This window comes from Photinus pyralis, unplaced genomic scaffold, assembly GCF_008802855.1.
Source record: "Photinus pyralis isolate 1611_PpyrPB1 unplaced genomic scaffold, Ppyr1.3 Ppyr1.4_LG6, whole genome shotgun sequence".
Classification (NCBI taxonomy): Eukaryota; Metazoa; Arthropoda; class Insecta; order Coleoptera; family Lampyridae; genus Photinus; species Photinus pyralis.
In genome coordinates this window covers 17,563,707-17,579,045 of record NW_022170663.1, presented here as the reverse complement: position 1 = coordinate 17,579,045, position 15,339 = coordinate 17,563,707, and the positions used below count along the sequence as shown (strand labels likewise).

Here is a 15,339-nt window from a genome sequence, read left to right as displayed (position 1 = left end):
CGAGTATTAATCTTAAGCTTAACTTAGTGACGCGGATAATTTTCTAACTGTTGAAATCGCGCTCGAGCGTTTTCCACGAAACGCCAAAAAAAATTACTAACTTTTTAACCGCGCAATTGACGCTTGTATGGCCCCAAAACAAATTCCGCAAACGAGCTCTACCGCGGCGCGGTTCAAGACGTAATCTTAATAATTTTGATGTGGGTACTATGACAGCTCAACTCTCATTAGTTAGGTAATTTAAAAATCTTTCTTCTTAAAGCTAACTAATCCCTTTAGCACCTCAAAAATGCAACGCTTTTCCTGTGAACTTGAGCTAATCTCGCACCAACGGGCAACTAATAGTTTTATCGCGCCATTACTTACAATACAAAGAAAAAAATTCCATGACACATCCTGCTTGTCTACGACTCCTGACCAAGTAATGTTCTGTCTTATAAGCTCGGGAAACATCAAGTCAAGGTCAAAGTTAAGGAAAATCATTCACCTTCCACATTCATTCCCGTCACACGAACAATTTGCCTCAAAGCAAAGAGCACCTTTGCTCAAAGTATTCCACATTTTAGCCACTTTGGCGTTGCTCCTGACGGTGCAGTTGTTTAGTCGCCTCTTACGACTCGCAGTGCCCTCTGCGGTAGGGTTATTCTTTCCCGACCCTACACGGGTAGAAATTTCCGACTTCAAGATCAGAAATAACTAATAAGAATGAAAAATAAAAGAAGCGCAGTTTCGTAGTAGGTTTAAGTTTGTCTCATGTGACACGTCTGGACTAATTCACACCAAATTTGGCACGACTTAAGTGGTCCAGGGCGGAAACTAGATAAAAAAATTGAACATCCAGCTCCTTCTCTACTCTAGTAAGAGGAGATCACTTCTATCCTGTGTCTCAGACACGGAGCAAGATAAAGAAAAATTTGGTCACCTGTAATTTTAAATAATAGAAATAAATTCAATTCAATTCAGGTTTTTATGTTCTGGAAAAATTCTCGAACACATCCATTACCTACTTTTTTTGCATTAAAAATTTCATACACACGGGCGTCTCAAACATTATTTTTATCAAATGGAATGCTCTGTATATTGTAATTTGCAATTTACGATACCTACATGTTGAGCACTTTTTAGTGTCATAACATAAGCTTAAAGTCAACAGTTTTCCAAATATGTCACAATTTGTACAGACTTGTACCGCAAGTAAAATACCTATTTTGTAACTACCACTTCACGTGTTGAAACCTATAATGAAAAAAAAACCAATTTCCTACTGTTCCTCTTCCTAGGAGTCTCAATCTGTGCTGAGACCTCACACCCTGGGTGGGACAGTGGGGCGGGCGAAATTCACGCACGTAGTTTTCATAATAAATACGTTTAACAAATTTTGAGACAACTTTTAAGTAGGTACCTACCTATAGTCTTCTAGGTTTCAGAATGTTCATCAGAACCGACGAAAATATTCTTAAGTTCTTAAAGAATGATCTCTATAATTTTCTAGCGTTTGTAGAATCTTCTTCCTAGAGTATTCTCCAAATATTCTTAATATATTTCTAGAATGTATGTATATAACCATTGAATAACGAATATAACGCAGAAAACATTTTTTATAGTCTTCTTAACACCATCGTCTTAAAATGTTCAACTTCCTTAGAATCTTATGGGATAATATTGTGGAACCTTCTTAGAATATGCTTTATAGAATCTATCTAGTACCTATTTTTAAAATTTCTAGTATACCTACATAGAACTTTCAGAACTATTATCTTCTTTGTCTGCTTACGTACCTATGCTATATTTATGTTCAAAGATGGCCCTGGACCGGAGGGCGTCATTTTATTCACATTTTTGCATATCCAAGAAAATAGGAAAATTCGTTAGCTAGGTATTCCTGTGTTGTGACTGTTGAAAAAAGAATTGAATAAAAACGCGCCTTTAGTTAATTATTGAAAAAAAAATTGCTTTGATCCTCTACTCACTACTGTCACTTAATTTTAGGTAAGTGAACGATACAGCGAGACCTTAGGTATTACCTACTTATTTTCCTGCGCTTATTCGTTTGTGCCGTCGGCGATTTCCTTGTTTTCAGGTACTTTTCCTGTGGCAGTGATTTTTACGTCGCACTATTTATAATTATGATACGCAGCGCGTGGAATTTTTAAAACTTCACTCAAATTTTATTTCCCCTCCAGAGTCCAGAATCTTTAAAATTTCCGTAGAATCCTTATTACGGTGCATTCAACTTAAAACGAGCTACCCTGAATAAGCCAGTTGGCTCCGTAAAAATCAACCCCTTGTTAGCAAAACGTAAAAAAATTCAGATGAAAACAATAATCCAATGGCCCCTATTTTAATACGCTCTTTCAATTCTTCTGTATCCATGGCCAGATATACGTATTTTGTCCCTACGAGCTCCTGAGAATCGCCCCCCCCCCCCCCCAAAATTAATATCAGCCCAACCAAAATTTGTTTCTGGTTTACCTAAATCATTGAATAATATTCAATGCCTACATGTAAATATGCAATACGCAACCCGGCAACGTTTAAAATGGCCGCCGGAATATGACTATTCCCTCTAAAAGCTAAACTGCTTCGGCTTAAATTTGAAATCAAAAAGCGACCCGGCACGTGAACAAATAACATCTAATCTAAGTCAAGACTCCCCAGCCAATAAATTAATATTAAATTGTGTACCAAAATTAATTGTTTGTAATGATATGAATGCCTAACATGAAATTAGAACAATATTAACAAGGGCCTTGTAGAGCTAATTCAATGTTACAATAAACGTGTGGAAATCAGTGAATCGCAACTCATATATCACACATAGATTCTAAACCCAAGGGTTTTTATTAGCAGAACCTCACCCCCTGGGATAGATAACTCGCCCCTCGTTCGAGTCCACAGTTGACTATCAAGATCAGTCCCGGTATTCAGTAACTCATTTGGTTACAGTTTTCCCCACCCCCGTGACCGTCTCTTCAAAGCGAGAGTTAGTTTACAAACAAAACAAGTACACATACCTAAGAATAAAAAATAAAAGGAGAACCTTGCATTAAAAGGGGACTTGACAGAAATGGACAAAAAGGAAGTGATAAAAGTGCGAGAAGAGTGGGGAGAAACGCGTCATTATTGGCAGTGGTGTAATAAAACAAAAATGACATCGTCTCTTCTGTTTTATGATAAGTCAAGTCGACATAACTGACCAGCGCAAAGGAAGTGATATTTTGACGACTTCCGTCGCGTGTTATGCTATTTTCCACCATCATTATATTCTCTCCTGTTATTTTTTACTCGTAGACACATACACATAAAAAATTCCACGTTTAAAAGAATGATCAAAAATATAAATCTAAGTTGGGGCCAAGACCATGCAATCGAAACATAAACAAAGATTTAGTAAACATTACACAAAAAATGAACGCGATTTCAGACAAAAGGTTAACGGTATCAAACACATGAATCTGCATTTAAGGTTAAATCAACTCAACTTCAAAATCTAAGATTGAAACTCGTTCAAGTTGCCAAACGCAACCACTGACGTTCGTGATCTATAGATGGCACAGAGCTTTTCCCCTAAAATTGCGTGGTTGCCAGCTCTAAAAAATGTGTGCAGCGTCCCAAGTTGTATATACAGGGTGGAACCTCTCAAGATGTTGACAAAAAGCGGTTTTTTATAGCATAAGAGAACCATTAACCACAGACGTTAAAAAAAATGTTTTCAAGACGTAAGTGAGGAATGAGGATCAATGAAAAACATTTTTGGAAAAATTTTGGGGCATACGGGCCTATGTTAAAAAAAATGTATGCAAAAAAACCGGTTTATTCCAATAAACGAAAAATTCGTATCCATTGCCAGCCGTAGTTTGTGCTTCCTATAACAAAATACAGAAAACATCGTTGATCAACATTTCATTTATTGAACGTTTACAAAATAAATTTGACAAACTAAAACATCTCATACATTTTGTATATTAATAAATGCATTTCAAAGAAAAGCAAAACTTAAAATATATAATAAATAAAAAAAATTGCCAAATTCCATCGGCTAAATTCTCAACAATTTCAAACGTGAATTTTTTAAAAGCTTCTATTACAAGAGCCCTTACCGATATATTTTATAAAAATTTACTTAATTCTTTCTTTTCTTTACACATGTTGAAGCCTCTTAAATACAACTAAAGCGAAACATTGATTGCATTGTGCATTTATAATATTGAACGACGCCAAAGATTGATCTAATACTGAAATACATTAGAAGAACTGCAAAGTATGGTTTTTTTCTCTGGCAAGATAGAAGTCGGAAGTAGTTGCCTAAATTTCCTAGAGGTATAACAACGTGTACATAGCACCATGCTACATACTACTTGAAGTGGAGTGAACCGCCGTTACTGGCAACCTAAGTATTGCAGCACCTCGCGTACAATTTTAAACTTAACACAGAACAACTTTTTGTAAAATTCATAATTTCAGTCAACTAAAACGTTTAAATACAGAGCGCCCTTGTAGTACGCACTCCCGCACAGAGTAAAATATCAAAGTGAAGAGGTGCTACAAAGGGCGCCCTCTATTAATATACTTATCGCTAATAATAATCACCAACTCATGAGCATATTATAAATCAGTACTATCCGAATCTGATTTAATTCGATTGACAGGCGGCGGCGGCGGAGGTTGTGTCGGTTTGTTCAGGCTACGGGGGGAGGGCGGCGTTTGAAGCAGCGTGCCCGGAAGAACGGCGTCGACGATGTTGCCGTCCGACTGTGTGCGTGTATGACTAGCTTTCGTGTTTCCGTTTAGCTTCTCTACTGAATCGGAATTTAACTTTTCATTCGACTTCATTATGCCCAGTTTCGGAGGTATTTCGGGTCTGTTGTTGCTACCTACCGACGACGTGCGACTGCGCGTTGTCTCGGTGAAATTGAAGTTAACGTCGCCGCACTTGTTCTCGATGGAGGGCCTAGACTGGGGTTTCTCGACGTGATGGCCCAGAAATTTCTCCTTCTCGGCCATTTGCGTGTCGTGGCCCGCTTGGAATTTGTCGATGTTTTTCAGCTGAATGTTGACATAGCTCGGTTGCTGTTTATTGGCGACGCTGTACACAGAGCACTGGGTGCGCTGTAACGCCGGGTCGATGATTTCCGAGGCACTCCGTACGGACGTTTTTAGGGAAGGCGGGCGTACGGGTACAACGGGCTTTGAAGGTCTTTCGTTAGCATTGTCGTATGTTTTCCGCAATTGCACAGGATCGCCATCGATGTCTACACAATTTAAGGACTTGCTCATTACAGAGTCTACCCTGGAGATTTGACTTCGTGACGTGTCCACCGGAGGTTTTTGGCTATCACATATTACACTAGTACGAGGCGCCGCAATCGGCTTGATTGTCAATTTACCGTCAACGATTGGAGTACTGTTCCCCTTTGAGTGGATGTTGTTTGAGGTGATCGTGATCTTATCTACGTTTACCGTTTGCGCAGCGATTTGCTGAATCGGTTTTGCCTTGGAGATTTGAATACTGGCCGTTGGTTGAGAGACGTAGGTTACTTCGACAGTTTGCGATTCATCTAAGTTGACTAGAGGTGATCTTGCGTGATCATTTGGCTTGTGCATGTTTGCTTGTTCGATTGTTTCGGATGATCCGTTGTCAAGAACCAAACTCTGCCGACGTTGACTAGAAGTTGCGTCTTCTGTCGTCTACGAAAACAATATCGCAACATTTACCAAACATAAATAAAGTAGCCACTCGTTATCATACAATATCAGCGTGTACTGTGTTTAAATTGGTATGGAAAACATTCAAAATATTCGCGTGAGGCTAGCCAGACAATCGCAATTGAAGCAATGGGTAGGTTGACATAGAAAACCACAAGATAGAAATAATAAAAGTGCGCCTATTGTCGCAAATCTTGTACGATCAGATTGTTTGCATTATTAAGAAAAAACGGAAGTAGTTTTAAGATTTCTTATTTTAATTGTCGGCCGTCTGCGTGCGGGGAAATCTAATTAAGGTTTTTTTTTTCATGTGTTTCAGAATAAATTTTTGTCATTGTCAATTGTGTGTTTATTCGAATCCATTGTGCGACCCGGATTTTCGTGTCCAGTGACCTGTAACTTACTTGGTCACGTACCACACACGTTTCTGCTGGCCTCATCTCCGTGGAGTCCATATGTATCCCTAATAGTCTAAGCGGTACACAGAAAAATCTGACGAATAATGCAGAAAGCATGCCGTTTGGCATGGTCGATTTTTATGTCCAATAGATCGATTTGACCCGCAGCACCCCCTTCCCCTACCATGTGGAACCAATATGGCGGCTATTTAAGAAAAAATCTGCTTCTGACTAAAAAAATATATATTTATATTTCAAGGATGGCATGCGAGTAATGTTTTAAGGATAATTTGAAGTTGCTGATTTCAAATCTGAGGTCAAAAAAACAAAATGTAATAAATTTAAGCTTTAATTAGTTTTATCCTTCATGGTACTCTAATGAAAAGTCTCAACGTAAGGAATTAATTTCTACCAACCATAGCCCTCCTCCTCGACTTCTTATCGTGATTGGGTATATTCCCTTACGCACCTCATGAACCGATTGTCGGAAGAGGGTAGGTACTCACAAAGGGCGATTGAGACGTCTGCAAGAAATATATCCATTGGTGATATCGAGGGTGATATCAAAACAAAAGCTATTTCGGTTAAAAAAATGCGCTTTATCTGCACAAGAGTTGTGCACAATTTATACTTGTTTAATTATGATAACACTGTTTGGTTTTGATGAAACATACGCTCGGCTCCGGCGGCTCTGCCACCTCGACTCGCTCTGATTTGTAACGGTCCATAGCTCGGCTTCGCCTCGCACTTTTCACTGTTCAACCAAGACAATTTTTCAGTTTCAGTTTTGGTACGGTAAGAAAATGATATTGAGCAGACTGACTTGACATTTTTTTTTAATTTCCCTCAGGCGATTTCAGGACTGAGAGGGAATGCGAATGAGAATCATTTCCTCGGATTCTTTTTCTTTTAATTTTCATTTGGTTTTCTTGGTTACCATTTTTAGAAATACGAAATAATTTGAAATTTCGTTGTCAAGAAGAGAATTTTTTTAATTATCATAAACCAAATTTGATTTTCTTTATTCTCATTTTCAAAAAAACATAATAATTAAATATTTAACGACTTTTTTCGTTGAAAAGTGGACAATGTTTTTTAAATTTTCAAAAGAACAAGTTTGTTTTTGTCATTTGCATTTTCAAAAACACCGAATAATTAGAAATCGATCATTTTTTGTCGGGAAATTGAGTTTTTAAAAATTCATTTTCATTTCCAAACATAGGAAATCCTTTGGAACCTAACGATTATTCATTCTCAAGAAGAGAATTAAAAAAAAAACTATTAAAAACCAATTTTGGTTTCCTTATTTTCTTTTTCAAGCACACAGATTAATTGGAAAAACTTAATGAATTTTGCCGTTGACTAGTTTGACATTTTCAAAATCCAAGTCTGGTTTCGTTGTTTTAATTTTCAAAAATACGAGATAACTATTAATCAACAATTTTTTTGTGGTCAATTTGAGAATTTTTTAAGTTTTGATAACCAAGTTTGGTTTCACTATTTACTCTTTCCAAAATATGGAATAATTTCAAATCCAACGATTTTCCTTATTTTCGTTTTCAAAATAATACGGAATAGTTAAAAATCGGACCATTTTTTCTTGTCAAATTGATTTTTTTAATTTCAAAAGCTATGTTTGGTTTTTCTTTATTTGCATTTTCAAGAATACATAATAATGGGAAATTTAACGATTTTTTTCGTTGAAAAGTTGAAATTTTTTTTAATTTTCAGTGTACATGTTTTACCAATATGATACTCCTGTAACATTATTATGAAAAATAATGAAATTTTTCGATGTTGTCGTACACGTTGAGAACTATAAATTATAATGTAATTGTAGAATTCATATTATTAGAACACATTTCCTGGAAGGTTTTCACTTATTCATTTCCTTTCTTTGTAATCAACGAAGACCCTAGAGATACTCTCGGTAGCGAGGGGGGGATTTTTTAGTTGATTTTGATTTGAATGTTTTAATGATTTTATTAAATTTCTCTGCCACCTCGACTCGCTCAGATTTGTAACGGTCTATAGCTCGGCTTCGCCTCGCACTTTTCACTGTTCATCCAAGACAATTTTTCAGTTTCAGTTTTCGTACGGTAAGAAAACGATATTGAGCAGACTGACTTGACATTTTTTTTTAATTTGTGAGTAATATTTTTATTTTTTGGAAACATCACCTATACAAAGTGACGTTTTTTTGAAAATTTCCATTCAACTTGTTGAATCCAGATCTGCACATAATTGCACACAAGATTTTTTAATTTTGATAACACTTTTTGGATTTGATGAGACATACGCTCGGCTCCACTCGCTCTGATTTGTAACGGTCCATAGCGAGGCTAATCGCTCATAACGCAAATTTTTTTTTATATCTCCCCTCCTTGGCCTTCTACGAATTTTTAAACTAAAGATGGTTTTACTTTTTATTAGTAAAATGTATTTTTTTTAAAAACCAATATTGTAATTATTTATCCAACAATTATTTTATGATTTAGATCGACATTAAAAGAAAAAAAAAATATTAACTGGAAGAAGTATTTTTAATAATATTTAAATGACCAATTAGAGTGTAAATTGCTTGAATTTTGTTCTTTTTGTCGCAGATGCCATCCTTGAAAATATATTTTTTAGCTAGTGACAGCTTTTTCCTAAATGGCCGCCATATTGATTCCACAGGTTGGGGGAAGGGAGTGCTACGGGTCAAATCGATCTATTGGACATACATATCGTTTATGGCAAATGGCTTGCTTTCTGCATTGTTCGTCAGATTTTTTCGATTTTTAATATGTACCGCTTAGACTATAAGGAAAGCTGAAACTTGTTTATGCTGAACGAACAAAGTCCTACCTTCTATATTCTATGGACGAAACCTTGTGCAATACGGTGCTTGAAAAGTGAAAGTAGAGTTAAACATTCGAATTCGCAAAAAAAAGATTAAAGAAAGCTGTCTCTCGTTAATAATACATTGCTAAATTTACCAATTTTGTAGAGAACTTCACGACCTTGTTGCTTAATATGTGTGTAGCACCGTGTTTTCAGCTAATCAAGATACTTACCAAGACTTTCACTTTATGTTCCTGATTCGCCTTGGACTTATGCGACCTATTTAGAGTAGTACTCCCCGACGGATACGATGGCAGCACGTGTTCGGTGCTGTACTCGTCACTTTTGCTCATCAGCGTGACAGGTGGCGTTGGCGCCAATTTCGACTTACGCGCCCGTATTTGAGGTTTAGGACTGGCCGTTTCCGGATGACTAAAATGGTCCATGCTGTAATTACCGGAGACAAACTCTCCGCCCGATTCGTGACTAATTTTCTCCATTTCCTCCGGACACAGCTCGGCCGGGGTCATCGTCAGGTAACTGTTGACGCTATCCGAAAATAGTATCTCTGCGTTGGATATGAACATTTCGACGATCATGTTCAGCGTCATACAGTTCGCCATATGCATGTCCATCTCCATATTTTGCCTCCATAGTAAATTAGGCGAAATGACTATCGCGATATTTGAGGCTGTCATTTTATTTTCGGCGTTTTTCGATAGTTTCGCGAAGAATTGTACTAAATAAGTTAAGTTATCTTTATTGGCCTGCGGAAGTTTCTTAAGTATTTTTTGGACGACCGCCACCCTCTGCTCTTCGGGATAATGCATGGCGTCCATCCACTCGTCGTATAAGCTATACGTTAATAAGGGTTCGGGGAGATCGCGTAAGTAAGACTTTAAAGTACTCGCCAAGACGTGAACGTCTCTATACTCGGAGAGTAGGGGTAACGAGAAACAGCCCGAATCGATCGCTAATTTTAAACGTTTCACTTTGGATGCACTACCGACCACCCGAAATAAACCTTCCTCCGACATACCGCCGTCCGATAACGCGCAGACGCAAATCTCCAAGGGGTAGGCCAACTTTCGATTTGTTACGCGCAAATGTTCCTCGAGCGGTATGCCAAAGACCGTCTTAACCGAACTATCTCCTACAAAAACAAGTGAATTGTAAACACGCATGCAATTTAAGAGAGCAATGGAATACCTATTTTTTGTTCAAGACTAGGAATAATTTTTTCTAAACTTTTCAAGGCACTTTCGTGATAGGCCCTCTGAAGTTTAAGTAACTGTAGTACATGTTGGGCTATTTCGGATTCTTTCCGCAGTAAGCTGAACATTTCCACAGCCAATGTGTCTCGGTGCTGCTCCACCTTAGTGTCCGCTTCTTCCATGTCATCTTTAAGCGACTCCTTGTTGTTGCCGTTTTTTGACGCCTGCAACAGACTTCGGTGAGGGAGATATACTAACAACTATGATAAACTTAAGGGGAATGCTTTGGAAAATCTGTTAACTGGGCACTGGCCAATCAACGCTTGGGGATTGGGTTTCTAGATTTTTGAAAAAATGAATGTTGCAGTTGTTTCCTTTTCAATGATTAATCCAATGACACCTTTAACTAGAGATAAAAAGGGAAAGGATGTTTTGACGTTTGAAATACGAAAAGTTGAACTGTTCCAATACGGAATATTTTGGTTTGGTCGTCATTTTCCGATAGATTGTCCATATGATGCCTCGAGATAAGACATACAGAAAAAGCGTACCAACCATAAATGCTGACAATAATTTTTTTCCACTGTGATGAGCTGATGACCTAGAACCTTTTCGATAGTAGAAGTAGAATATATCACTAGAACAAAATCTAGATAGCATAAAATATAACCGCACCCGCTTTAAAATAAGGGCACGCCACCTTTACCTTTTTTTGAAAATCCAGTTCTGAAATATCATGGTCAACCTCACGAGATAACCGAAAATATTTCAAAGAAATTCCTTTAGCGATATTGTGTATCTTCTTCACCACTGAATGTACCATTATTAGTTTCCAACCAAACTTTTCCCTAGCTTCCTTAAAAAAATTAGATTCGAAAGTCATCATTGCCAAATTATACATATAAATAGTATATATATTGTATATGACGAATTAGATGCTCAAAGTAATATTTTTATATCGCTTCAAAATTTCGAAAATTAACTGGTACACCCTGTATATTTTTACGTTTTGGATTCTATACACTTTTACACCTGATACTTGTTTTTGATAATGCATACGACGAGGGGGGGGGGGGGTTGAAAGAATAGTGTAATTTTATTTTTTAATCTAGGGGGTTATGAACAGGCCAAAATCCTTCTTCATCGACTCTAAATTCCTAGAAAAAACAATTTTGTCTGATTTATTTAATGAGAGGAATTTTAATCATTTTAAAGTTTTCAAGATTAGTTTTATACCGTTAAGTCATTTACCAAATAGAATCATAGTGGTTCGCCCTGGTATTTTTAAGCGCCCTGTATACCTCAACTGATTACAATCATTTGCTCATCCAACTACATTCTTACAACTTAGCAAAACATTCTACACAGTAAAGCAATATAAAACAGCGTTTGCTAACAAAACCATATTGATAAAAATTTTCAATAAAAAAGAATTAAAATAAAAATTTTATTTTATATGGAATTCATTTTTTGAATTCTATTACAAAAAACATAAAAATCCTCTTCACTTCTTCATTCCTTTCTACGCCTGCTTCATCCTCATCGTTCTGCCTTTTGGTCCATAATTGTATCATTACTTTGACCTCGACTTTGACAATTGTCAATGTTCTTCGAGCCCTTATTTTTCAAAACGTTTGAACTGAATGTAATTGAACAAGTTACTATTTACGAACGTATGGAGACTTTAAACAATCATGTCTGACTCAATTGTTATACAAGAAGAACCATTTTTTTTTATATTTTCAGAAAAGCAAAACCTACAAGTATGCATTCAACAAAGAATAGTTTTTGAGTTATTTTGAAAAAACGGCAGTTTTTTGAAAAAAAAAATACAAAAATGCTCTTTGTACTTCAAACGCTATTTTTTTCAAAACTTACTTAAATTTCTAAAGCATATCACCCGTACATGCATAAAATTAATTGTAAAGTGACAATGATTATTTTCAATTGGAGCTGTAATTAGGGGGTGCATTTTATATTTTTTTTTGTCCCTGAAAAGTGTACCCTTTTTCATTTTGGCGTTTGACGGATCACCAATCTTCAGGAAGCAAATTCCTTTGTATTTTTTTACTAAGAGTTTTTTTCGATAAAATAATTTAATTTAATTTGGGGGAGGAGCATCATTTGTCCATAAAAAAACCTTGTTTTTGAATGGTTGCCAAGCATAAGATTAGAAAGAAACATAATTTTTGGGTTTTGGGGGCTACCAAATCAAACATGAACTATGACTTCCCTTGGCAACCATTTTTACCAAATGATAGAGAGTACTTTTGCCATGTTAACACCCTGTATATAACCATCAACAAATGTCAACATTGGATTGGATATCACCTTGTGCTAGCAGTTTAAACATTTCCATCAGAGACCAATGGCAATATCCATTCAATCGAGACACTACATTAGAAAATTACGTAGTGTGCTACTTTCATTCGTAAGATCTGAATTAAACAATTGCCATCAGATTAAGCAATAGCATTCCCCTTGACAGGAAGAGAGCAACTTACATTATAACGATTACTAGCAGAGTCCCGGTCTAAAATATACTTATTTAAGTTACGTTTGTGCTTTATAATGTTAGGCAGGTCATTATCGATGATCTTCTGCAAGGGGGTGCTGACAATTTGTTCGACTTTCAACTCGTGATCGGCTTGCTCTCTCGCCAACTCCAATTCCGCTGCAGCACATTCCTTAATGATCGGTTGGAGTAATCTGCACTCGGTCTCGCCATTTCGCATTCCTTGCTCCTGCAAGACTTGCGCCAGTTGGTATTCGGCATACTTTTTCTACAAAGCTATGATAACAAACTCGGAGCCTCAAGAGTTAGGGTTACCATGCGCTTGTCCCCTGCGGCTTCAGAAGTTTGAGTTGTCGGAAGACGTTTGCTAATATTCGTTAGGGTAGTTCGAAAATATTCGACCTTATGATCGGCAATTCGCAATTCATCATGATTCAGTACGTCACTTTTATCAGCCCTACAAATGACAAGTGTTAGTATTATAGGGAAGATCGACAAACCGCTCACTTTAGGAAAGTTTGATCGGCCAGCTGCTTGACGCGGAAAAATTGCTTCTTCATGCTTCTATTTTCTAGCCGATTCTTTTAGTGCATAACAATAACCTTATCATACTTTACTTTGGTATCGTTTATGGACTGTCACTTCTTAATGATGAGATCATGCAGATCAAACAAAAATAATGAGACACAATCAGTTTCTGTACTTATCCTACGTTATGCAGTTCGCACTATTCACTTCGTACATTTCAATAATAACAAATTAACCGTAATATTCACGAACTTCTTTTTAAAAACCGAAAAAAACTTAGAAATGACCGTAAGCAAAATAGTTGGGCGAGTAGCACATACACCACCGTGAAGCAACAAGGTTAGGTGATCGAAAAAAGAGAGATGGGCGCTGATTTTTCGTGCGCAGTGTCTCAATTACCGCAATTTTCTTTCCATTGTAATCATTTAAAAACAGTTATCACTCGTACTATTTTTTATTAGGACCATTATGCAAGTATGGAGAGCTCGGTGATTTATTGTGAAACGTAATAAGATGCGTCACTCTTATGTAAAAAATATTCAATTAATAAAACCTTTATAGTTAATTGTCCTTACCCAGCGGCGTAACATGACATTTTAAATTTGGGATTATTATATTCTCACAAATGTGTTGGCGAAAGTAGGACAAGCGTTCTTTTTTTCGTTACATTTAATGTGAATAGCAACGAAGTACAAAATAATTGTCTCAAATGCAAAAATGTAATATTTAGTCGTTGCGATGATTTAGACAACCAGCATATCACGAATATTTTTATACATTTAGAGCATAGTAAAGGTAGGTAGTATGCAAATCCGAATGTACCTCCTCAATACAAACTAATAAAGACTATTTGAAGACAAACAATGGCCCTCAACGATTTTAGAAGACCCTTAGACTCCTTAGAGTATTTTGGGGAGTCTTCTAAACTTCTGGAGGTCCATAGAGACGTTTAAAGGTTTTAAAATACTCTAAAAACCTTTATATGACTTCTGTAGACTCAACTCAAAGAAGTTCTTAGAAACTGTTGGCGATTCAAAAAGAAAAGATTCTTTAATATATGCATGTAGTTTAAATTTACTTGATTCTTTCTCCCTCGAATATTTATAATAATAATAATAATAATAATAATAATAATAATAATACAACCTCAAGAACAAAGAAACATCATAAATACAAGTAACGCAACATGCACTACAAAGACAGGTCCACCCAATAAAGTTATACGCCCTAGCACAATTAAAAAACACATAACTCCTTCTTCACCGAAGCACACCACGTTATCACAACCCACTCGTATTCAACCCAAACGCAAAAACCTATACAGCACTACTAGCTCACAAAATACTGTAATATCTCCATCAATAACCCAAGCAACCTCACAAATACAACCTCAAGAACAAAGAAACACATAAACACAAGTAACGCAACATGCACTACAAAGACAGGTCCACCCAATAAAGTTACACGCCCTAGCACAGTTAAAAAACACAATACTCCTTCTTCAAACGCAAAGCCAAAGAAACACTTACACAATAAACTCCATTTAATAAAATTACAGGAATTATTATAATGATTTTTTTTGTTTTGTTTTCCTTTTTCCTGATAGCGTTGGCTATTGTGCCCATCAATAGGTATGTTGGTAAGTACGAATTACATTATCCCTAGATGTCCAATGTACGTGTGTGATTTTTTTTTTTTTTTTTAATGACCCTACATAACTTCACCAGACACAGACACTAATCGTTACTTGATTTTAATCCGTGCGATTAGTTAACCAGGCTAGACCTGAGTTCTCACAAGAAACACCGATAATAATAATCGTTACTTGATTTTAATCCGTGCGATTAGTTAACCAGGCTAGACCTGAGTTCTCACAAGAAACACCGATAATAACTGGAAAAGTCCAGGCATTGATAACATTCACAACTTTTGGTGGAAATATTTTACCTACACTCACTCTTACCTTGCACAACAATTTACTGAACTTCTTAATTCACCAGATCGCACTCCTGCATTCTTTACACAAGGTATCACTTACATGCTCCCAAAAGACAACAATACACAAGACCCATCTAAATATAGACCAATTACATGCCTTCCTACAATATACAAAATCCTTACATCATGCATTACAAACAAAATATACCAACAC

At 36.5% G+C, this 15,339-nt stretch overlaps 1 protein-coding gene across 1 annotated transcript; it reads right to left on the bottom strand.

Annotated features, from left to right (window-relative positions):
- Window positions 1–3,890: 3,890 nt before the first annotated feature.
- Window positions 3,891–13,658, bottom strand: LOC116172943 (bargin-like). Its single transcript, XM_031490222.1, has 6 exons — window positions 13,167–13,658; window positions 12,975–13,116; window positions 12,649–12,927; window positions 10,140–10,368; window positions 9,164–10,083; window positions 3,891–5,688 (listed from the first exon to the last, which is right to left on the bottom strand). The coding sequence occupies exons 1-6, from the start codon at window positions 13,217–13,219 to the stop codon at window positions 4,606–4,608; spliced, it is 2,706 nt and encodes a 901-aa protein (XP_031346082.1). The 5' UTR covers window positions 13,220–13,658; the 3' UTR covers window positions 3,891–4,605.
- Between the last annotated feature and the right edge of the window lie 1,681 nt (window positions 13,659–15,339).

Bases quoted from the DNA above. Each gene is read 5' to 3' on its own strand.
- LOC116172943 (XM_031490222.1), bottom strand. From the start codon at position 13,219: ATGAAGAAGCAATTTTTCCGCGTCAAGCAGCTGGCCGATCAAACTTTC. The intron at 13,117-13,166 runs GTGAGCGGTTTG...TGTCATTTGTAG, and splicing joins GCCGATCAAACTTTCCTAAA to GGCTGATAAAAGTGACGTAC. The intron at 10,084-10,139 runs GTATTCCATTGC...TTGTTTTTGTAG, and splicing joins TAGTCTTGAACAAAAAATAG to GAGATAGTTCGGTTAAGACG.